Here is a 24,815-nt window from a genome sequence, read left to right as displayed (position 1 = left end):
CTCTAGACCATTGTGACCACCTGATACTCCTCACTCTAGACCATTGTGACCATCTGATACTCTTCACTCTAGACCATTGTGACCACCTGATACTCTACACTCTAGACCATTGTGACCATCTGATACTCCTCACTCTAGACCATTGTGACCACCTGATACTCCTCATTCTTTACCATTGCGACTACCTTATGCTCCTCACTCTAGGAAATGGAGAATGAAATCTTATTGCAACATAATTTGGATAAATGGATTCCTTCTGGCCAGGGCTTCTTCAGAAAGGCTGTGTAAACCATTTGATGATGTGAAAGATGTTCCACCAGTGTATAAATATGTTGCCGCTGAAAACGTGCCATTCTTTAAACCACCTTATTTCTATGCAGGTTACCAGGACTATCACAGTATGTTACATGACGTCACAATGGCCAACCAAGAAGAATACAGACTCTCTAACCCGGAAACCAGGACAAGATACACCTGCACCATCTGTGGCTCCTCCTACTCCACAGTATCCAACCTCAACCAGCACATGCGTCTCAAACACCAGGCCTCCACCAAATACAAGTGCCATATTTGTGAGAAAATGTTCATTCATAAACAGCACTACATCTCCCACGTGAACAGTCACAGCAACATCAAGCAGTTCCACTGTGACGTCTGCAGCAAGGAATTCTCCTATGAGAGTAGCTTGAAAGTGCATCAACGGAAACACCATTCAGCGAACTGGCACAGTGATTTTATGGAGTAGAGAGGCAGATTGGGCAAATGCATCATCAGAACCACAATTCGGTGAACTGGAACAGTGATTTTATGGAGTAGAGAGGAAAGAATTGGGGCAAGTTGGGCAAATGCATCACCAGAACCACAATTTGGTGAACTGGAACAGTGACTTATGGAGTAGAGGAAATAAATTGGGCAAGATCAGAGTTAAAGGTGCAACACCAGAAACACCATTTGAGAAGCTGCTTTGTGACTTATGGAGTAGAGGAAATAGGTTGGGCAAGATCAGAGTTAAAGGTGCAACACCAGAAACACCATTTGAGAAGCTGCTTTGTGACTTATGAAGTAGAGGAAATAGGCATTTGAGAAGCCGCTTTGTGACTTTTATGGAGTAGAGGAAATTATGGAGGTAAAAGTGCAACACCAGAAACACCATTTGAGAAGCTGCTTTGTGACTGGCAAAATCAGAGGTAAAGGTGCAACACCAGAAACACCATTTGAGAAGCTGCTTTGTGACTTATGAAGTAGAGGAAATAGGTTGGGCAAGATCAGAGTTAAAGGTGCAACACCAGAAACACCATTTGAGAAGCTGCTTTGTGACTTATGAAGTAGAGGAAATAGGTTGGGCAAGATCAGAGTTAAAGGTGCAACACCAGAAACACCATTTGAGAAGCTGCTTTGTGACTTATGGAGTAGAGGAAATAGGTGTGTCAAAATCAGAGGTAAAGGTTCATTACTGGTGACACAATTTGGAGTAGTTACACTGTGACTTTGCTGAACGACACTGAATAAAATCAGGGATTAAGACGTAATACCAGAAAGACCATACCTTGGACAACTCGCACTGTGTAACAGGAGTAACGCTGGGTGAAATAGGAGATTACAGAGCATTACAAGAAAAGTCATATGGAGGAGAACTTGTTTGATGACATTTATTGAGCAGAGGAGACACTGGGAAGGATCAGGGTTAACGGTACAAGAGATGTAGCAGGAAAGGATCGTGATAGTCACTGCGGGTCCAGATCCACAACACGTTCATAGCACTACGTAATTCATAATCCTGTAATAAACTATAAAGTTATGATACGTTGTAACATTATGAATGCTTTGTGGATCAGAACCCTGGTATCTTATCGATGTAGGACATATATTGTGTCCAACACCTGATAACGCTGGTATCGTTGGTCAGATAGCTGCATAGAACAATACTCATCTTTCTGCCAGATGATGTATTTTATGACAAATCATAATGTATTTGTGATGTATACATGTACATAAATACTGTACATTGAACAACAGAGAAAAATGACAATGTTGATTGTTGCATCCTGGCAGTGAAACCTTGACATAGACTGGTCATGTTTCCACAAACCAAAAGATGAAAGAGATGACACCCTCTAACAAACTCCTGTTTTCTGAGTTGTTTGCAATATAATGGGCAGCTTCTCAGCAGGTGTTTCATTATTACATATCACTGATTTTGTATGTTGTCTACATTTTTGTTTATTTTGGAACAAACCTAAATCCTAAATGCCAAAAATACTGGAGTCAGTTCTTAAGAAATGATGACAATGTAGGGCTGTCAGATGTGGTTATATATGGAGGTCGTTGCAGAAAACTGTCACAGATGAAGGACATCATTAATATATGCAGAATATTACACGTAGCAATACACAAATCATGAATATAATTTGCCAGAGACTGAAGGCAGTGTGGACCACCATTCTTGAAGGCCATTGCTACGGTTGGCAGGTGTCAAAACTTCAGACTTTACACACATGATAGTAACTGCACATGACCTTGACCTCTGACTGTGGTAGCGAGTAACACATGTCAACATTCTGCTGGTTTCCATGGTTTCCATCATTGATGAATTAAATGATTACATTGAGTGCAATTGCGTCTGTATATTTGTGTGTTTTTGCTGAAGGTGGGTATGTGAGTGTGTTGGGGTAGGGGAGGAGAGGGGAGAGATTGGGGATGGTTGGTGATTACGATAATGGAACTGTGACCACTGATGCAGATGTCTAGAGCGTCTGCCAGGAGAGCGGAAGGCCATTGGTCCAATCCAGTGACGATTCATGATGATGAATGTATGTTAAACCTTATGATATGAAATTGCTGTTATCCTTCCAAGTGCTTGGCATTAAGGGGATAAAACACATCCTAGCGCCAGTATTGTGTGTCTGAGTGGGAGGCACTATAAAGCCACAGTAACACTTGAGCTGTATCATCATCCTGTATGGCATAATCACAAGTGTTTTATACATTTTGTTGAAATACTCACGTCGATCAGGATATATAGAGAATCTCACCCATGTGTCTTTTGATATCAAATATATCACCACAAGTTGATAAAGTTACAAATATCCGTGGCTTGCCAACGAGTGTTGATATATTTGATATCAGAAGACACGAGTTTGAGATTCGATTTATCATCAAAAACCACTCTTTATCAGTTTTCAATGAAAAATCACTCTTTATTAGTCACTAATCATTTTTAGTTGATCATCTAGGAGATATCGATATTGATCTCACACAAGCAATATCTCCTGTGGAACACAGTTTTGGATGATAAAATCATAATATACATCATCATAATTTGTCACGCTGCTATTACTGGATGTACAATCCAGTTATGCGACCACATCTCTCAGCATGCTTTGGAGATTGTTGTCTGTCAGTGCGCTGCACTGGTATAGTTATGTCACAACATGACCTGCAGAGGTATAGGTTATACATGCAATGACAAATCATTTTTTAGGTCTCAGGGTCAAGTCATACGACACAGGTCAACTGATCACGATGCACAGCTGTCATCGTGTACGAGATTTGTATGCACCTACCCATACTTGGACCACGTGGGTAATAAATAGCTGTATGCAATTGTAGAACAGGGACTTTACAGTAACATTTTCCCTACAACAAATGCCACATATTTTCTGTCACAGTTAATTTCTGAAGTGGGTGAGTAAATTGGGTTTTATGCCACTTATACCAGAAAGGGGCTTCACACATTGCACCCAAGTGGGGAATCGAACCCGGTTCTTCAGCATGATGAGTGAATGCTTTAACCACTGGGCTACTGCACGGCCCCCTGAAGAACACTTAGAAGATGGCAAATGCAGCCACTGTTTCTACTACAAGCTTGTATGAAGTTCCTACAGATTTCTTGGATAGTTAATTTATTCACTACAGGGCAGTTTGCCATGAAGACACACAAGGATGTCCTGTGTTTAACCATGGAAACAATGACAGTTTCTTTTTACTGTCGAGGAAAATAATTAATGATGTTTTGGATATAAACATTTTAAAATGCAAGCTTGGGGGTTTAGGTCCCATAAGTCCGACCTTTGGATGGGTGCAAAAACAAACTGGCAGGTTTGCTGGGGTATGTTTTTAAGGTCGACTGATTCTAGACAATGGGCAGTCAATGCTTTTCCAACGGTACGGTTACTACTAAAATGTTCACGGAAAATAACTGAACAAGGATCATGCTGTAAAATGTCATTTATATTTAAGCATTTATTGGGACTGTAATGTCTCTTGTCTACGTAATAAATAATACACATTCATAAAACATTAGATATTCATATAAAGCTTATAGCAAGTGTGTCTATAGCAGAATACAAGTTTTCTTCTCAGCCATCCAAAAATAATTCAGTATCATCTGCATATTGACATAATTTGTATTCCTGATCATCAATTACAATACTCTTTATAGTTTCATGTTGTCTTATCATACATCCTGGGATTTCAGCAACAAAAAGAAATAGATATGGAGATATGGGATCCCCTTGCCTACAACCCCGTTGATTTGGGAAGAAATCAAAGAGATGTCCATTCTGAATAACACATGAAGATGTGTCATAAGTTAAGACATAATCCAACGTATAATATTTGGACCAAAACCAAATTTTACTCGGACAGAATTGATCAAATCTTTGGCCACCGTGCTTTTTCGAAATCAATCAAAATTAGTAAACCTGACATGTCTCTTTTCTTAGTTTCAAACATAATGTCATATAATAGTCTTGTGTTTTCACTTAGTGTTCTGCCAGATATAAATCCAGTCTGGTTGTTATGTATCAGGGAATCAAGGATAGTTTTTAACTGATTTGAGATACATGCACTTATTATTTTATACAGAGCATTTAATAAAGTAATTGGTCTCCAGTTCTTCAATAAGGTCCTATTTCTATTAGCTTTAGGTATACAAGTGATAACTCCTCTCTTCATGGTAAGAGACATATTCATATTTCGTTGCCTGAGTGAACACATTTTACATTTTGTAGAAAACCAGTGTCTTAATCCCTTAAACCAATACCATTGTCACAACATCAAACATCAAGGTATTTTTACCTCAACCCAAAGGTCGAACTTATGGGACTACCCCGCTTGGGGAATCAGCTCGCACAGCAGAAGTACCATTGTACACGACCAAGCCAAAGCAACGACAAAAGACCTGGTTAATAAACCACAATTTAGACAGTCCCAGAGTTGTGCACATGATCAGTCAACAGTAGCTTGTTTACAAGCATGTTATAGAGCATGTTACAACCAGTTATAGCAGTACATACATATATACAAAGAACAATAGGTGATATAGAAGAATTATACAAGGTAAATACTATGTTAGTTATGTTAAAAGGTAAACAACTAATACAGTTGAACAGAATTGAAGTAGTCAATTATCAACAGTATTGTGAGAGTATCTGAAGTATGCATCTATTAATCTAATATCTGAAATAAAGTATGACATGTTCCACATAAACCTGCAGGCATAGCCAATTGTAAGAGCATATAGTCAAGGAAGCATATAGAACATAGTAAAGATTTAATAACATATGTTGAGATTTAAACACATTTTTATAACATATGATATCATTTAGCAACATTGTAAGAGCATATAAGTACGATTCAACAGCATAAAGTTTAGATTCAATAGCAAATAGTTAAGCTATTATAGCATATACCATATATTACCATAGATAAGCTGAGTTTTGAAGATCAAACAAAAGTAGCCTGTAGAAGGGTGTCAGCCTATCTATGGGTAACACTTTTGTCAAACTTTTTTTCTGGTGACCAGTAAGAAAACATCGGGTGAACGCAAAAAAAACCCAACTTGTCAGTGAAGATGTCAAATTTGCAATTAAACATCACAAGACAACACGTTTTCAGTTCTAATTTGTTTTTGCTGGGCATTGTATTATATGCAGGGATTAAGATTACCATGTGTGTTTGTCTCGTATATAGAGCCAGAAATAGCAATCAGCTGTGGGGTGGTTAGGTTTCAATAGCAAATAGTTATGATTTAACAAAGTACAAGCTAGTAAGTTTTGTTTCTGATGATATAAATGACTTTAGTAGTGAAGCACAATATGACCTATGACCGTTTCTATACAGAATCCAACTACTACAGATAATCCAGTTACCTGATTAAGATGACGATAAGGTTGTGACACTTAGGAGATAAACATCACGTGTTGGCCGATTTCCGGATGTTATTGAGTATTTGAAGCACGGGAATTCATTTGGAACCGACGACGTCAGCCGGAGGTTTCAAATGAAATATTCCCGTGCTTCAATATCGACATTGTAAACACAAATGTAAACCAAAAGGTCCACACACGTTTTTGTGTCTGCACTCATTGACATCGAGTACGGGTACAGCAGTGAAATGTCATCAGACGGACGTTTCGGCGGTCTCCCATGGTAGCATCTGGAACTGCTCATTTGTGACGTCATTCGGACTTTACGTCACAATATGATTTAATGACGTCATCACAGCTGATGACGTAATAATACAATGGTGTGAGCTATGTTTGTATGTAATAATACGCAGCAAATTTCCGGGAATCGAATACCATTTGATCACGTTTTTCAACCAATCAAATTAAAGAACACAGTGACTTTTGGTTTTCAATGAACTTTGGTTACTCTTTCTCAACAGAATTTCATGATTTATTTTGATGAAGTTGTTCATGATAACAGTGTTTATCAATCAAAACTGGAGATGTTGGTTGTGTGAGATCAATCGAGATATCGTTTTGACAGTAGATTTTGTACAATGCCCTGACAATGCTATGACGTCATGAACTTGATGATGTCACAATGCTACATCGCTGCACTGCAAGTCTAATGGCAGTACCATTTTCAGAGATGTACATTTTTCATTGAAAACTAAAGAGTGATTTTTGATGATAAATAGAATCTCACCCTTGTGTTTTCTGATATCAAATATATCAACACGTTTATAAAAGTAAATACTTGTAACTTTATGAACTCGTTGTGATATATTTTATATCAAAAGACACTCGGGTGAGATTCTCTATTTATGGGTGAAGTTGATTTGTTGCTCGGCTTGTATGCCACGTTTGTACATGTGATACCTGTGACTTATGAATGGATAATAAACATAGCTTGAGACACTGATAAATGTATAATGAATAAAACCTGTTAGCTTAATCTATCATTTTATCTTGAAAACGGTGTAAGAATCTACGCCAAAACGTTGCTCTGTGCAATAAACAAAAGTTGACCAGATACTGGTCCTGGATTATGTTCGATGCACGTTACCAAGGTGAGTCTTGGCAGGTTTAAGATGGTGTGACATTAGGGGTGGCTATTGACGGGGAAACAACTATTGCGATAGCAATAGTCTATTGCGACATACTATTGCGATAGCGATAGTCTATTGCGACATTCTAGTGCAATAGCGATAGTCTATTGTGATCAACTATTGCAATAGTTTTTCTCTCTCCTTGAATTGTCTCATTTGAAGTCATTTCCCAAATGAATGTATAGTTTATATGAAATAAAACAAGCTGAAGTAGTTTCAGTCTGTTTTAATAACTGACACGAAACTTGAAACCCCGATCAAGATTGTTAAAGAGGTAACGGGGCGGATAACTCTAAATCAAAGTGAACGAATCTGGTACTTCCTGTATTTTGCACTGTGCATTTATCAACTGAAGTCATTTACTAAACTATCGATAGTCACACATGCTATCGATGCATCAATAGTCACACATGCTATCGATGCATCAATAGTTTTTCGTTTCAACCATCGATTACTTGCTATCGGAGACTCGACAATTGCAATCCGTCGATAGTTCGAAGCCCTATGGGACATTAGTTTGTAATGTTAGCAATTTTCCATATACAGGTGATGAATTATTTGTAAAACTTTTTTCCCAACATGGCCCCGTGTCAGCCTACATGGCTTTAACTTCAACTCCTGACTTCGCTCTCTTTGTTTCAGTGCCCTACGTGTGCAGGGAATGCGGCAAAGGTTACAATCTGAAGAGTTCCTACTACCAACACGTCAAGAGATATCATGTGGACCCGGCCTTATTCTGCAACCATTGTGGCAAAAAGTTCTACAGTCGATACGACCTCAACCGCCACGAGGTCATACACACGGGAGTCAAAGCCTTCATATGTGACTTCTGCCAGGCCAAGTTCTTCACTGTCAGCACATTGAAGATCCATGTCAAGCGCGTACATGGGACGCCCTTTGAGTACTATTGTAAGTTTTGTGGGAAAGGGTATCATGATAAGGAAGGCCTTTGGCTTCACGAGAGAGGCCATTATGACGCTGACATGAAGTCTGAGGAGGGAAGTTCAGACCTGCAGGACTTTTCATGATGGATGGCACAGTCTTTTTAAACAAGGTTTTCTTATTCTATGTATCTGTTTTAGTTAAAGGTCACATGCAACCAACAAATCAAACATAATTAAAACACAATTATCACTTATTCATGACATATAATATACATTGCTGGTTATGAAAAAACATATAAACAAAATTATAAGCGTACAATCGCAAATCAAAAGTGCAATATTGTGTACTTGGGTTTACTTCCCAAGAAACGAAGCAGCCGGGATACCGAACCCAGTCAGAGCGGGTGGGTGTGCACTCAAGTGTAACAGCTGGTTCATTTGCAGATGCCCTCACGGCTCATTGTGTGTGTATATATAGAGATGTTGGGTTTTGTAAATACATGCTCATTTTTTGTGTATAACATTTTAACAAATTAGTGAAACGTTTGAACTCCGATTTCGCGAGGTTTTTTTCATCGCGTTATTTTTCAACTTCAAGTTGAATTTGCATTTTTGACGATTTGTTTTGGTAAGTCCATACTGAAAGGTATCAGAATCTGCAAAGTTGTGTTTTACGTTGCATGTGACCTTTAAAGAAATGTTTAAAGTTTTCTTCATGGATCTTTGTACCATACTCAGTGACTTGGTACATTTCGACCCAACTGCCTCTGTGGTGTGGTGTGGTGTGGTGTAGCGGTGAGAGTGTCTGCCCGGAGAGCGGAAGGTCACGTGTTCAATCCCCGGCCGCATCATAATAAAAGACATTAAAATATGGTACTTGTTGGTCCCTGCCTGGCGTTTGGCATTAATACATTTTCATTCATACAGAATTAATATTATAAAAATGAAGTTCCTCGAGCTAGCCACTTTCAGCAATTTTCAAGTTAGATCATAGCAGGCAGACACCAGAAATGGGATTTCATTGTACTCTTGTGGGGGAATTGAACCGAATCTTCTGCAAGACAAGCGGCGCTTTAACCACTTGAATACCCACTGCTCCTGAAGACCAGGATATGCTGATGACTTCACCATATCCTAGGGAATAAGACAACAATGTATGTATTTTGATTCATTTATTTTAAAGATGACGCTTTAAGCCAGCAGTTTAAAATATCAAGCAACAAATAGTTTACACAAGTGGAGCATGCATGTACATAAACAATATGTATATATACAGTCTGTGCCAAAACCTGCCAGTCCAGTAGCCCAAACATGGCCCAATACAATTTACTGTTATCAAATGGGCTGGTAGCTGAGTTTACTGATTATACTAGACTGTGGCTTGAGACCAGTGGTTAAAGTCGCAGACTGCGACTGTGTACAGGAATCTGCCTGAAGAACTGCTCCACCCATCTCTTCCAGGTAAAAGGCAGCACATTCTGCTCACAAGGCCATGAACTCTGCATTTGTTGGATGCGTCAAGGAAGTCAATGCTTTTCAGGAAAAAATCCACTTTTTGAGAGTTGCATTTTTTTCCTTTCTCACTAATCACATGCAAACATACTTACTCATTGTTATCCAAAGTCATTAATATATTGGTCCACTGACATTCATAGCATTTTTATACATTCCTATTCAAGTTGATGAGCAATAACTGATCTTGGTGTAACGCTCTCAAATTCTGTCCCTCTTGATGATCACACTGTCAAAAAACATTCCAGCGAATTAACTTCTGAAAATATCTAACAAACCTAAACTTAATGCTTTGCTCTCCTAAGCAATTGTTTAACCATGATTGACAACATTTAAAATACTGCAATGTTTCACAAGCTTTCAGCTTACTATCGGAACATCTCCCTTGGTCATCCAAGAAGTGAGTGAGTGAGTATGGTTTTACACCATTTTTAGCAATATTCCAGCAATATCACGGCGGTGGACACAAGAAATAAGCTTCAAAAGTTGTACCCATGTGGGGAATCAAACCCGGATCTTCAGTGTGACAAGCAAATGCTTTAACCACTAGGCCCCTCATAACATTTCACACACTAATTGTTCAGGCAGGTGCTTGTCATTGTATATCCCTCTGATAACTTCAGAATATATCTCTGATCCAACAAACCTAATGCTTTCTCTCCTCAGCCAAGTCTTTTCAATTGCAACATACTATTGCGATAGTGATAGTCTATTGCGACATACTATTGCGATAGCGGTAGTCTATTGCAACATATACTATTGTGATAGCGATAGTCTATTGCAACACACTATTGCGATAGTGATAGTCTATTGCGACATACTATTGCGATAGCGGTAGTCTATTGCAACATACTATTGTGATAGTGATAGTCTATTGCGACATACTATTGCGACATACTATTGCGATAGCGGTAGTCTATTGCAACATACTATTGCGATAGCGATAGTCTATTGCGACATACTATTGCGATAGCGATAGTCTATTGCTACATACTATTGCGATAGCGATAGTCTACTGCAACATACTATTGCGATAGTGATAGTCTATTGCGACATACTATTGCGATAGCGATAGTCTATTGCGACATACTATTGCGATAGCGATAGTCTATTGCGACATTCTAGTGCGATAGCGAGTCTTTTGCCATCAACTATTGCAATAGTTTTTTTCACTCCTTGAATTGTCTCATTTGAAGTCATTTCCCAAAATGAATGTATAGTTTATATGAAATAAAACAACCTGAAGTAGTTTCAGTCTATTTTAATAACTGACACGAAACTTGAAACCCCGATCAAGATTGTTAAAGAGGTAACGGGGTGGATAACTCTAAATCAAAGTGAACGAATCTGGTACTTCCTGTATTTTGCACTGCGCATTTATCAACTGAAGTCATTTACTAAACTATCGATAGTCACACATGCTATCGATGCATCAATAGTTTTTCGTTTCAACCATCGATCACTTGCTATCAGAGACTCGACAATTGCAATCCGTCGATAGTTCGAAGCCATTTGGGACATTGGTTTGTAATGGTAGCAATTTTCCCAATACAGGTATACAGGTGATTAATTATTTGTAAAACTTTTTTCCCAACATGGCCCCGTGTCAGCCTACATGGCTTTAACTTCAACTCCTGACTTCGCTCTCTTTGTTTCAGTGCCCTACGTGTGCAGGGAATGCGGCAAAGGTTACAATCTGAAGACTTCCTACTACCAACACGTCAAGAGATATCATGTGGACCCGGCCTTATTCTGCAACCATTGTGGCAAAAAGTTCTACAGTCGATACGACCTCAACCGCCACGAGGTCATACACACGGGAGTCAAAGCCTTCATATGTGACTTCTGCCAGGCCAAGTTCTTCACTGTCAGCACATTGAAGATCCATGTCAAGCGCGTCCATGGGACGCCCTTTGAGTACTATTGTAAGTTTTGTGGGAAAGGGTATCATGATAAGGAAGGCCTTTGGCTTCACGAGAGAGGCCATTATGACGCTGACATGAAGTCTGAGGAGGGAAGTTCAGACCTGCAGGACTTTTCATGATGGATGGCACACTCTTTTTAAACAAGGTTTTCTTATTCTATGTATCTGTTTTAGTTAAAGAAACGTTTAAAGTTTTCTTCATGGATGTTTGTATCATACTCAGTGACTTGGTACATTTCGACCCAACTGCCTCTGTGGTGTGGTGAGAGTGTCTGCCCGGAGAGCGGAAGGTCACGGGTTCAATCCCCGGCCGCATCATAATAAAAGACATTAAAATATGGTACTTGTTGGTCCCTGCCTGGCGCTTGGCATTAATACATTTTCATTCATACAGAATTAATATTATAAAAATGAAGTTCCTCGAGCTAGCCACTTTCAGCAATTTTCAAGTTAGATCATAGCAGGCAGACACCAGAAATGGGATTCACACATTGTACTCTTGTGGGGAATTGAACCCGACTCTTCTGCAAGACAAGCGACCGCTTTAACCATTTGACTACCCCACTGCTCCTGAAGACCAGGACATGCTGATGACTTCACACCATATCCCAGGAATAAGACAACAATGTATGTATTTTGATTCATTTATTTTAAAGATGATGCTTTAAGCCAGCAGTTTAAAATATCAAGCAACAAATAGTTTACACAAGTGGAGCATGCATGTACATAAACAATATGTATATATACAGTCTGTGCCAAAACATGCCAGTCCAGTAGCCCAAACATTTTACTGTTATCAAATGGGCTGGTAGCTGAGTTTACTGATTATACTAGACTGTGGCTTGAGACCAGTGGCTAAAGTCGCAGTCTGCGACTGTGTACAGGAATCTGCCTGAAGAACTGCTCCGTCCATCTCTTCAGGTAAGGCAACACATTCTGCTCACAAGGCCATGAACTCTTCATATGTTGGATCATCAACAGTCAATGCTTTTCGGGGAAAAAATTCCACTATTTGAGAGTTGCATTTTTTTTCCTTTCTCACTAATCACATGCAAACATACTTACTCATTGTTATCCAAAGTCATTAAAATATTGGTCCACTGACATTCATAGCATTTTTATACATTCATATTCAAGTTGATCAGCAATAACTGATCTTGGTGTAACACTCTCAAATTCTGTCCCTCTTGATGATCAAACTGTCAAAAAACATTCCAGTGAATTAACTTCGTGAATTATCTCTGATCTAACAAACCTAAACTTAATGCTTTGCTCTCCTAAGCAATTGTTTAACCATGATTGACAACACTTAAAATACTGCAATGTTTCACAAGCTTTCAGCTTACTATCAGAACATCTCCCTTGGTCATCCAAGAAGTGAGTGAGTGAGTATGGTTTTACACCATTTTTAGCAATATTCCAGCAATATCATGGCGGGGGACACAAGCAATAAGCTTCAAAAGTTGTACCCATGTGGGGAATCAAACCCGGATCTTCAGTGTGACAAGCAAATGCTTTAACCACTAGGCCCCTCATAACATTTCACACACTAATTGTTCAGGCAGGTGCTTGTCATTGTATATCCCTCTGATAACTTCAGAATATATCTCTGATCCAACAAACCTAACCTTAATGCTTTTCTCTCCTCAGCCAAGTCTTTCACAACAATTAACATCACATTCTAACACTGCAATGTTCAAGAAGCTTACAACACTAAAACAAACACAATGTCGATTTCTAACCATGAAATACGAACATTCTAAAAATATATCTTTGACAAAAGTATTTCCACAGATGGTAATATGTCTCAAACTTTGGGCCATTCTCTGTAACTATATAACTGATATAAAGTGAGAGTAAAATAATATATTTTGCATCAGAAATATTTCATGATGCATTGTAAAATGCTTCAGTGTTAAAATGAATTTTCCCATGCTTCACATGAAATTCATCGTATACGTTCCCTTATACACCAACAGGTGTCAACCAGTAGAGGTTATCACACAACTGTCATTTGGAATGGTGAATATCCTGTATATAAACACTATATTTGTGGAGCCTTGGCTACATCCTTAATAATAACTAAGATATTTACCATCCCAAAAATTTAAGTGCACAACCTCTTTATAAAAATTCATTCTTAAGTTCTGTCATTGGATTGCTATTCTCATAGATCACACAAAAGGTAAATAAGGCCAGACCAATTTTATTTCTTGTTTTGCGGATTTTTGGCCTCAGAAATCCTAAAGGCAGGAGGAAAAAATAAAAAATAAAAATCACTAGTCAAAATAATTTTCCTTTTAAATACTAAAAGTATTTTATTTTTGGCAATTTATGAAGTTTATATGGGGCAAAAAACAATCCACAATTTTTTTGGGGGTAAGTTTACATTTTTGGCCAACAAAAACATGAGGATTTTATTTTTGGAGCGGGGAAAATTAATTTTTATTTTTTTTCTTATTCTTGAAGAAATACGACCGGCAGACCCGTAAAACAAGAAATAAAATTGGTCTGGCCTAAACATTGTTTTCCGGAAAAGTGAGCATTCGGAAGTAAAGTGATCAGTCTGTCAGAAAATGATAAGAATCCAAATAATTATCGGTACACTGAAACCTGTTTAGCAGTGGTAATCTACGCTCAGAAAATAATTACAATCCAGAAACAGGTATGGGTGCCATTGTACAAAGAGATCTTAGCACTAAGGTGACTGTAACTCCCATACCTTAACATAGACTTGAGTTAGTCTTAGCGCTAAGGTGACTGTAACTCCCATACCTTAACATAGACTTGAGTTAGTCTTAGCACTAAGGTGACTGTAACTCCCATACCTTAACATAGACTTGAGTTAGTCTTAGCGCTAAGGTGACTGTAACTCCCATACCTTAACATAGACTTGAGTTAGTCTTAGCACTAAGGTGACTGTAACTCCCATACCTTAACATAGACTTGAGTTAGTCTTAGCACTAAGGTGATTGTAACTCCCATACCTTAACATAGACTTGAGTTAGTCTTAGCACCATAAGGTGATAAGGTGTAACTCCCATACCTTAACATAGACTTGAGTTAGTCTTAGAGCTAAGGTGACTGTAACTCCCATACCTTAACATAGACTTGAGTTAGTCTTAGCACTAAGGTGACTGTAACTCCCATACCTTAACATAGACTTGAGTTAGTCATAGCCCTAAGGTGACTGTAACTCCCATACCTTAACATAGACTTGAGTTAGTCTTAGAGCTAAGGTGACTGTAACTCCCATACCTTAACATAGACTTGAGTTAGTCTTAGCACTAAGGTGATTGTAACTCCCATACCTTAACATACACTAAAGGAGTCATAGCGTTAAGATTGTTTTGTACAATAGCACCCTGCAAACTGATCCAGTGACCTTGTTAACTTATGTTGCAATATTTGTTTTAAAACATTGCCCAAACAAGTAAAATACATTCAATGATTGCATTATCCTGAATTACTATTTTCCTAATTCTAATAATTATGCCAGTAAGAGGTACAGATCCCTGATGGCCAGTTCTGACTCTTCTGTCAATAAACACAACACAGAAAACAGAACCTACTGACCTTTTAAGTTTGCGCCTCTATTGTAATTTAACACTGTTCTCCATTGACTTTATCCTGCCGAGAAACCTACCCATACATGATAAATATAATTATCCCCATATAAACATGCAATGTCTGAATTCATCCATATGGTAAATATTTGAAAGAGAAGTATAGCACATATTGTCAAACTTCCTTAACTATAAGAAACGAAAATCAGTGAAATAAACATCAGAAGTGATTATGAACATCCACAAAACAGAATGGAGGACGGACCAACTGACTGACTGACTTTGGTTTTATGCCACTTTTAGCAATATACCAGCAACATCACGGCAGGGGACACCAGAAATGGGCTTCACACATTGTACCCATGTGGGGATTCGAACCCGGGTCGAATTTTCATGTCCACAAAACACCCTACCCAACAATCAATGACCACTAATTTTATACCCTGCTTTTTCCAAACAACTTTTTTGGCACATGTCTTGAAGGACTGACTGACTGAGTTTGATTTTACGCTGCTTTTAGCAATATTCCAGCAACATCATGGCGGGGGACACCAGAAATGGGCTTCACACATTGTACCCATGTGGGGATTTGAACCTGGGACTTCGGCGTGTTGAGCCAACGCTTTAACCACTGGGCTACCCCACCGCCCCTGACTTGAAGGAAACAATAATACTGGCTCTGATGAAAGAAGCAAATTACTAGAAAATTACAACAGAAGATTTTCGTTCTATTGCTTTCGTCACCCAGAATGAGTTCATGAGGACAACAATGAAGAGACTGTCAGAAAGTCTGAATTCTTGAATTCAACATCCGTGAGTCACATTATATTCTTAAAATCTTATGAAAGTTGCATCTATACTCATGGACAAAGGCCTTGTTAAGAATAATTGAGGAGGGACTAACAGCTTTGAAAAAATATTACAGTTACTAACAGCCTGTAGGCTTAAGATGGGAGGCCAGTTTCACATGATGTAGGTCAACACACTGGGGAAACCTATACCGGTAAGGTCATGACAAACCTACAACCAAACCACAATTACAGGTTCCTGGTATACCCATGAGATGAAGTTCTGCAAAGCTTATTTTTAGCAATGTTTTCAACTCACATTCTCATATTAATACTGAAGGGGCTGACGGTAGGGTGCTACAGAAATGCAGGAAAAATCACAATTCAAAAGTACTGTAGTTCACCTATGTATGTAGTCAACAGTGTAAAATGTCAACAGAGAAGCCACACAAAAACTTTTGCTGTCAACAATAATATTCAAAAATTTCTTCATGAATACAGAAGGTTAAAATGTGATGATCTGAACAAACTATATCCCATCATAGGAAGATCCATCAGCTCTCTCAACCAAATACGTCTTCTGAAAGAATTTTAGATGGTGAAAACAAGGTAAAAATATTGCACAAAATGAAACATGTTTTCAAGAACCAAATCCCAGATTTCTGTGCACTTTGAACAGACATGGACATTTCAGCTGGCTGCAGGGTAAAAGTTGAAAGGTCAAATCAAATTCAAGGTAACAATTAAAACATTTAAAAAATTAAATTTGTATGTTGAGTCCCACTACCAACTAAACGCAACAAATTTCATTGTGAACAAGAAAATAGATGAGCAGTAGCCAAAAATATTTTGACATCCCTAAATTGGATTTGAATGTATAGAACAAAATTGATTGTCATCAAGCGAGTGAAGTTCAGAGGTTTCTGGAAACTATTTACACATGACAAAGAAGCCACAACATGAGCTCATTTGACTGAAGGTGAGCTACAAGTATAAAGAGGTAAAACAGAACAATGCCCTTGTTCAACACAAAACGGTAAGTTGAATAGGTGCATGGAACTGGTTTTGATTTCATTTGTAACATAATTATCTTACAAGAAAATAGTCTTCAACTCCCAACACAGTAATAAAGGAAACAAATTTAAACAAGAAGACAAAGTCATCAATATCCCCTGCAATGGCAAAATACTCTTCATGATTATGTCTACGAGTTATGATTATGTCAAATATTTAGGTGTGTATATAGAAAAGTGGAAGGAGAGTATTGAAAGGTTTTTAAAGTTCTGCTCCAGAAAGGAGCACTATCACCAATTTCAGTCTATGTCAAACTTGTTGCCATGGAAATGCCAAAAATATGTTATTCAGAAATCCAAAACTACCAAAAGGCACCAGTACACCACCAGATCTATGTATGTGCCAAGTTTGGTGAAGAAATAGTGAACGGTTTTAGAGTTCTGCTCCGGAAAAGACAAATGTGCATGGACGGAGTCCATTTTAATACCTCCCCGTAAAACGCGTTGCGGGGGATAACAAAAGGAAAGGACAAGTAGCTTTGGTGGACAAACAATGATTCATCGGGATGCATTGTTTTGATGCAGTTACTGCATCCTGGGTCAATGAAGGGATACAAAATGATATTTAGGATGTATTTGAACATGAACTTTCATATCAATATTTCATGGGTTGTGTACACCACATTAATCCATGGCCTATGAACACACAAGGCTGCTATTCTGATACTGATACATGTCTATTGTCAGTCTGGCAGTGAGTGAGTGAACTGGGTTCAGCACCACTTTTAACTGTATTCCAGCTACATCATGGCATGTTAGTTTGATGTGGGATTAAACCCTCAAGTCATCTCAGAGAAATGTCCAAAGAGGTGCATAAGTGAGTGAGTGAGTTTAGTTTTATGCTGCTTTTAGCAATATTCCCACAACATTACACCAGGGGACACCAGAAATGGGCTTCACAAAATATATCCCATCTGGGGAATCCACCTGGGTCTTCAACATGACAAGCGAACGCTTTAACCAATTGGCTACCCCACCAATTGTGAAGCGTAACTAAATTTGGTCAATTTTCTTTCAGAGTCAGACAGGCGAGAATGCTCATGTGTCTTTCAGATCCTATCATTTGTCCTTCACGCCAGGCCAGTTTTATGGATCTCACAAACAATTTCTTAATATTAAAGCATTCACAAATGTATTGACACAAACATACACAAATTATAAGGCTCCAAAGTCTGATCCAGTTTTCAGCATATTTAACAGAATTCAACCCATGAGGAGACATGGGGTACTGGTCAAATGTATAGATATTAAACACTACAGACATTTTTTCTTAATTCTTTCACAAAATTATCTCACACAGGCAACATATATTGCATTATCAACATAAAATTACTAACATCCACAAAGTTATTTTGACAAGAAGAACATGATTATTGCTTCAGCATGTAGTCCACACAAAGTTTACATGTTGATTGTATCATCACTTGGACAACCGACAAGGAATCAAGGGACAACATCTTTCCTTTGTCACAAAATATGTCTTGACATAAAGAACACATCTATCTTCATTCAAAAATCTGTCACTGATATGGGCTGTAGAAATCTGAATCCCGATTCCACTCAGCATTCCATTTCATACTTTTGTACAAACCGACACAGAGCCCTTGGCTGCTACATCAAATAACTGTCAACATGTGGAATAAACTTGTTTGTACCATCAGTGCATCAAAAAACCTCTGATCGACCAATCAAAATATCTTGGACATCAATTCTTGCCCCTCCAACTGTGTGTTGATGTGACCATACAGTATCACTAACTAGACTAAGCCATATTATAAGTTGTTCACTGGTTTTGATGGGGACATGGGCTGATGTACCCTCGACGTTTGTTTATGTTACATAACATACGAAACACGAGGGTACATCAAACCATGGGCCCGAGGGACCAGTGAACAACATATTTATCTTACTGAACACCTCAGTGGTAATTTTCAACAGTTTGAAGCACGGGTATCAGATCACAGTATGGAGTACCAGACTAAAGAAAAACAATTTAGAGTTATCTCCCTTTCATCGATTTGCATTTGCAAAACATCGGTAATTTCCGACATCATACGTGATTCAATGTTATTCGAGATACAGAATTACTACTACGAAGTACCAAATGTGTTCGGCATTCCCAGCGGGGTACATACAAAATGCTACTAGCTTGTAAGCGGGGTACATTGAAAATAATAGAAGAGCGCGCTCAGCAAATCAGAAAACGACATTTACATGTGAGGCAAGATAATGTGTAATATCTCACAGCATGCCATCTTTGATGACAATGTACAAAGGAATATTGTCTCATTCAGACTGTAGTGTAGTGTTACTTCACATTACAGCACACTGATGGAGTCTTGTTGCAGTCATTTCCGATGACCCACCCACTCCTGTAATAAATGGCCAGTCCCTTACCTCAGGACAACCTGTACATCTAATCTTACCCCTCCAACTGTGGACCTGACATTATCATAACTCGACTTGAAGCCACATAATCTAATGTCTCACTGCAAGCATCTTTGATGACAATGTACAAAGGAATATTCGTCTCATTCAGACTGCACTAGTGGTCCTTTTCGAAACATTTATCAAATGTTCAACAACAAATATTTCTGTTGAAAACACAGACCTCCATTCACTAACGACAACCATTAAGACACATCCACATGACTAACACTACAGCTGACATCGAGCCAGAGACATCCACACAAACATATTAATACTTGGACATGCAGTGAAACCCTGTTAATCTGGACGCTGTAAGTTCAGAGTTAGTCAGATGAATACCATTTAATTGTCTGTTTAAAAGATGCATTAGATTGAATGTTTTCCACCATACCTATATATTGGTAACCCGTGTAAGGATAGTCTTGTTACACTTGTGTCATCTAAGGATGATGTTTTGATAAGTATTGCTAGGTTTTCTGATAAAAGCTTACAAAAGATCAACGTTTTCTTTCGAAGGGTATATTATGCCTGTACATTGTGCAAAAATGTTTCAATAGTTTTCAAAGGCAATAATGTATGACTGTTACTGGTTTTACCAGCATCAAATAAACTGTAAAATTATTCTGTAATGTGGGCCATGGCCTCATATACTGAAATAAAAACTGTCTGGCAGTATGTTTGATTTAAGGCCATTTTCACAGTATTCAGTTGTTTGACAGTATTCAGTTGTATCACAGGGAGTGTTTGTTGATGTTTGCCACTTCAGTGAAATACACGACTAATGGACAAACCAGAAACAGATTTAGGACAAATTTCAGATTACAAACCCATGATTATTTGTGTGACCCCTGTAAGGGAGGCAACTCTTAACCTGTGCCCCTCAAGTTCACTCCACCTTCTGGACATCAGCATTTGGGAACATTGAGATGAACGGGATTGAGTGTCTGAGTAACGTTTACGTCGCTCTTGGCAATATTCCAGCAATATCACGGCGGGGGACACCAGAAATAGGCTTCACACATTGTACCCAAGTGGGGAATCGAACACGGGTCTTTGGTGTGACAAGTGAACGCTTTTACCACTTGGCTATCCCACCGCCCCTTGAGATGAATAGAACAGGTTTATCCCCCTCTCAGTGTATGTTAAACATAAAAATGCTGATATAGACAATTTTACTGGAAACTGTCATTTTGATTAACAGGGTTTCACTGAATTTCAGTATCAAAAGTGGTTTACCCTACACAGCATATAAAAATAGTTCAGTTCTTATCAAAAGTTCAAGCCCTCTGAAGCCTGATCATTGACCATAGTAAGGAATTCAATGATACACAGCTGCAAGCCACATACAGGGTTTAAAAGTAACAAGATCACGCTTGTCAGACACAAGTACATAACAAAAAAACCCAGTGACATTTCCTTGTGGAGAAAGACTTTTATCATAAGAACTTTGAAACTCTGAAGCAGAACACTTTTGTAGACAAGTAAATATACAAATTCATTTCAAAGTCTCTTACATACAGAACTTTATTGCGGACAAATAAAAATAATAATTTTAAGCCTCATATAGAAAGAGCATTGTTGGAGACAAATAAAAATCATTTTCAAAGCCTGTCATTGTGATAAATGTTAATGTTTTGTAACAAATTAAAAAATATGAAAAATACAAAACATTGAGTTCTACAATGGCTCTACACAATTTTTGAAGAATGAACGGTTTCATACAGTCCTTGACAGAAAGAATAATGCAAAAATAACAAGACTCCTGCCTGAACCAGTCTAAAGCCTATATCAGGTGACAGGAAAAGTTTTAAATTTACACTTAGCCTACAAACTACAGAGTGCTCTGAAACATGAGTCAAAGCCGGTGGGCAAATTGGCAGTAAAAAGTTTAGTTTTTCAAGGCAGTGTATTTTAACCATTGACATTTTTTATTCAAATGAAGAAAGACTATCTGCTGGGACTTTTAAATGAAGAAAGACTATCTGCTGGGACTCTATTTCATCACATATACCCAAAAGATAATGCACAAATGCAAATATCTTCAATTTTAAAAACACAAAAATGAACACAATGTTTGGTAGAGATGCTTCCTGGACATAAAGATCTAAAATTACATCATAAAATCTTAGATGATACATACAATCTCAGGGCTCGATTTAAGGAAATGAAACCTACTTGCACCCAGTGCAACCTAAGGCAATAATCTTGTTGCACCAAACAAAATCAGGTTGCACCTGCAGCTCAATATAAAATGTTATGTGATGTGTGAGTTTTGGTAAAGACAGTATAGAACAGTATTATAACAAAAGAAATCTGGGTCTGATAAGACTGACTGACTGACTGAGTTTGGTTTTACGCCGCTTTTAGCAATATTCCAGCAACATCACGGCGGGGGACACCAGAAATGGGCGTCACACATTGTGCCCATGTGGGGATTCGAACCCGGGTCTTGGGCCTGACGAGCAAACGCTTTAACCATTAGGCTACCCCACCGCCCCTGGGTCTGATAAGACTAGTTATCTTACTTCCTAGACTTTCATGAACAGTAAAGTACATTTTGTATGTCCTTCAGTCACTGTTCACTGTTCATGCAGTAAACAAGCCAGTTCCTCATCATTCTGTTTTCCAGCTGAAGTCTGTGTTCTCTAACATGCACTGGGTGCGAGTTGGTATACACAAGAGGTTGCATTTAGCAGTTTCAGGTTGCACCAGTGCAAGTTCTAAATGCTTAAATCGAGCCCTGAATCTGCAGCAAATTTATTTATAGTCATGTTTTCTAATACATGGTCAAATAGACATTTAACAGGTACATAAACAAGACTTTCCTGGATGCCACCAGATCTGATTTAGAACACTGAATGACATAACAATAAATTAGACCATACACAGAAGCACAACTCGACCTCAGACAAGAATTTTCAAATATCTTTCTTGTTAGATCAACTATGAAAACATTTGAGTAGTGTTGCCATGGTTACTACAACAGAAAAGAATACATTCATGTTTAGCGTGTCTTCCTCATGCAAACAATCCACAACAAAAAATTAGCTTCATTTTATACTTGAGCAGTTGGATGCAATCTGCTTAACAGGAAATCACGATCAAAACCTGCAATTCCTCACGCTTTCCTCTCTCCTTTGGACAAAAACCTACACAGAAGTAATATGGTGTTTGCCATATTTTTGTTTATTACAAAAATAAAATATACAATGAAAAGTGTTATCCTAATCATCACTCACCACTTAACATATCTGATTTCGGTGTTTTTACAAAACAACTGGCCTTGCCATCTTACTACTGCTTACAGATTTTATCCATATCAGTCCGTCAATTAGTTGAGCCCTACACCATCAGGTTGTACACTATTATCACCTGGGTGAAACAATCATGAACAAGTCCGGTGCTGACAAACCAAGCATCGTAATGGAGGCAAATCTGGGATTCAAACTCATAATCAGAGGATCCTGGTAAGACTTCATGTTGCAACAAACGATTGCAGCCCACTGGTTGAGGGGGCACCTGCTTTGAGCCCTACACTATCAGGTCGACCACTATTTTCACCTGGGTGAAACAATCATGAACAAGTCCGGTGCTGACAAACCAAGCATCGTAATGGAGGCAAATCTGGGATTCAAACTCATAATCAGAGGATCCTGGTAAGACTTCATGTTGCAACAAACGATTGCAGCCCACTGGTTGAGGGGGCACCTGCTTTGAGCCCTACACCATCAGGTTGTACACTATTATCACCTGGGTGAAACAATCATGAACAAGTCTGGTGCTGACAAACCAAGCATCGTAATGGAGGCAAATCTGGGATTCAAACTCATAATCAGAAGATCCTGGTCAGACTTCATGTTGCAACAAACGATTGCAACCCACTGGTTGAGGGGGCACCTGCTTTGAGCCCTACACTATCAGGTCGACCACTATTTTCACCTGGGTGAAACAATCAAGAACAAGTTTGGTGCTGATAGACCAATCATCGTAATGGAGGCAAATCTGGGATTCAAACTCATAATCAGAGGATCCTGGTAAGACTTCATGTTGCAACAAACGATTGCAGCGCACTGGGGGCACCTGCTTCGAGCAGGATTGTGACAGCAAGACAATTATTCATCCTCTGATGACTGTACATAGAAAGTATACAAAATCTATATACAGTTGACTCATTAATTGCAAATCATGGAACTAAGTCAATGGTTTTGGATAAATAACAGAAAGGCTGGCACAGGAAGGTAACACTACCTTCATTTGCTTTGTTGTCTCAAAAAGACAAAAGATAACATTAAAAAATTTACAGAAGATAAAACGGCATTTACTGACTGACTGAGTTTAGTTTTATGCCGCTTTTAGCAATATTCCAGCAATATCACGGCGGGGGACACCAGAAATGGGCTTAACACATTGTGCCCATGTGGGGAATCGAACCCGGGTCTTCGGCGAGACGAGCCAGCGCTTAAACCACTAGGCTACCCCACCGCCCCTAAAACGGCATTTAGCACTTACTTGTCAGACATCAAAATTCATGAAATCCATTCAATAGGATAATCAGTTATACCCTTGAACATGCTTGAAATGTATACTATCATTTGAAGAAAAGGTCTTCAAACAAATGCCATAACCGTATAAATTTATTCTTGATTTCTTAACTTTACATATTCATCTCATATTTCTCATTTCATAAATGCTGTATACACTGGTTTCCAAACAGGTGGAACTGTACATCAAGCCCAAACTAGGTAGAACAAGGACCATAACGCTATCAAATACTAATGTTTGATGCCATTTCTTCAAAGATATTTCTTCCAAGATGACGTATGTAAAATGCCATCCTCGCATCTATAGTATTTTCAAAGAAATTGTGCCCCATTTTCAGTACAGCGCACCATGTCCAAAAACAAGACAAGGGCCATAACTGTGTATATCATTATTTTTTATGCTTGTTTTTTTCCGCTGATCTGAATTTATCATCCAAAACTGTGTTCCACAGGAGATATCGCTTGTGTGAGATCAAACGATATCTCCTAGCAGATATCGTTTTGACAGTAGATTTTGTACAATGCCCTGACAATGCTATGACGTCATGTACTTGATGACGTCACAATGCTATGACATCGCTGCACTGCAAGTCTAATGGCAGTACCATGTTCAGAGATGTACATTTTTCATTGAAAATTAATGAAGAGTGATTTTGGATGATAAATAGAATCTCAACCTCGTGTCTTCTGATATCAAATATATCAACACTCGTTGATAAAGTAAAAATATCCTCGGCAAGCCTCGGATATTTGTAACT

At 38.5% G+C, this 24,815-nt stretch overlaps 1 protein-coding gene across 3 annotated transcripts in view; it reads left to right on the top strand.

Annotated features, from left to right (window-relative positions):
• Positions 1–11,627, top strand: part of LOC124274985 — a 99,182-nt gene extending 87,555 nt beyond the window's left edge. The window contains exon 2 of one of the 3 annotated variants that reach the window (XM_046710380.1): positions 11,394–11,627. In XM_046710380.1, the coding sequence (XP_046566336.1) occupies positions 11,394–11,435 (42 nt within the window). In that variant the 3' untranslated portion in view covers positions 11,436–11,627. Of the gene's footprint in view, positions 1–380; positions 788–7,981; positions 8,372–11,393 lie in introns of those variants that run through there. The other 2 variants (XM_046710379.1, XM_046710365.1) reach the window with 2 other exon arrangements.
• Positions 11,628–24,815: the final 13,188 nt, after the last annotated feature.

Source organism: Haliotis rubra, unplaced genomic scaffold (assembly GCF_003918875.1).
Source record: "Haliotis rubra isolate DU_JTF1 unplaced genomic scaffold, ASM391887v1 Scf197, whole genome shotgun sequence".
NCBI lineage: Eukaryota > Metazoa > Mollusca > Gastropoda > Lepetellida > Haliotidae > Haliotis > Haliotis rubra.
This window is presented reverse-complemented; position numbering and strand designations above follow the sequence as displayed.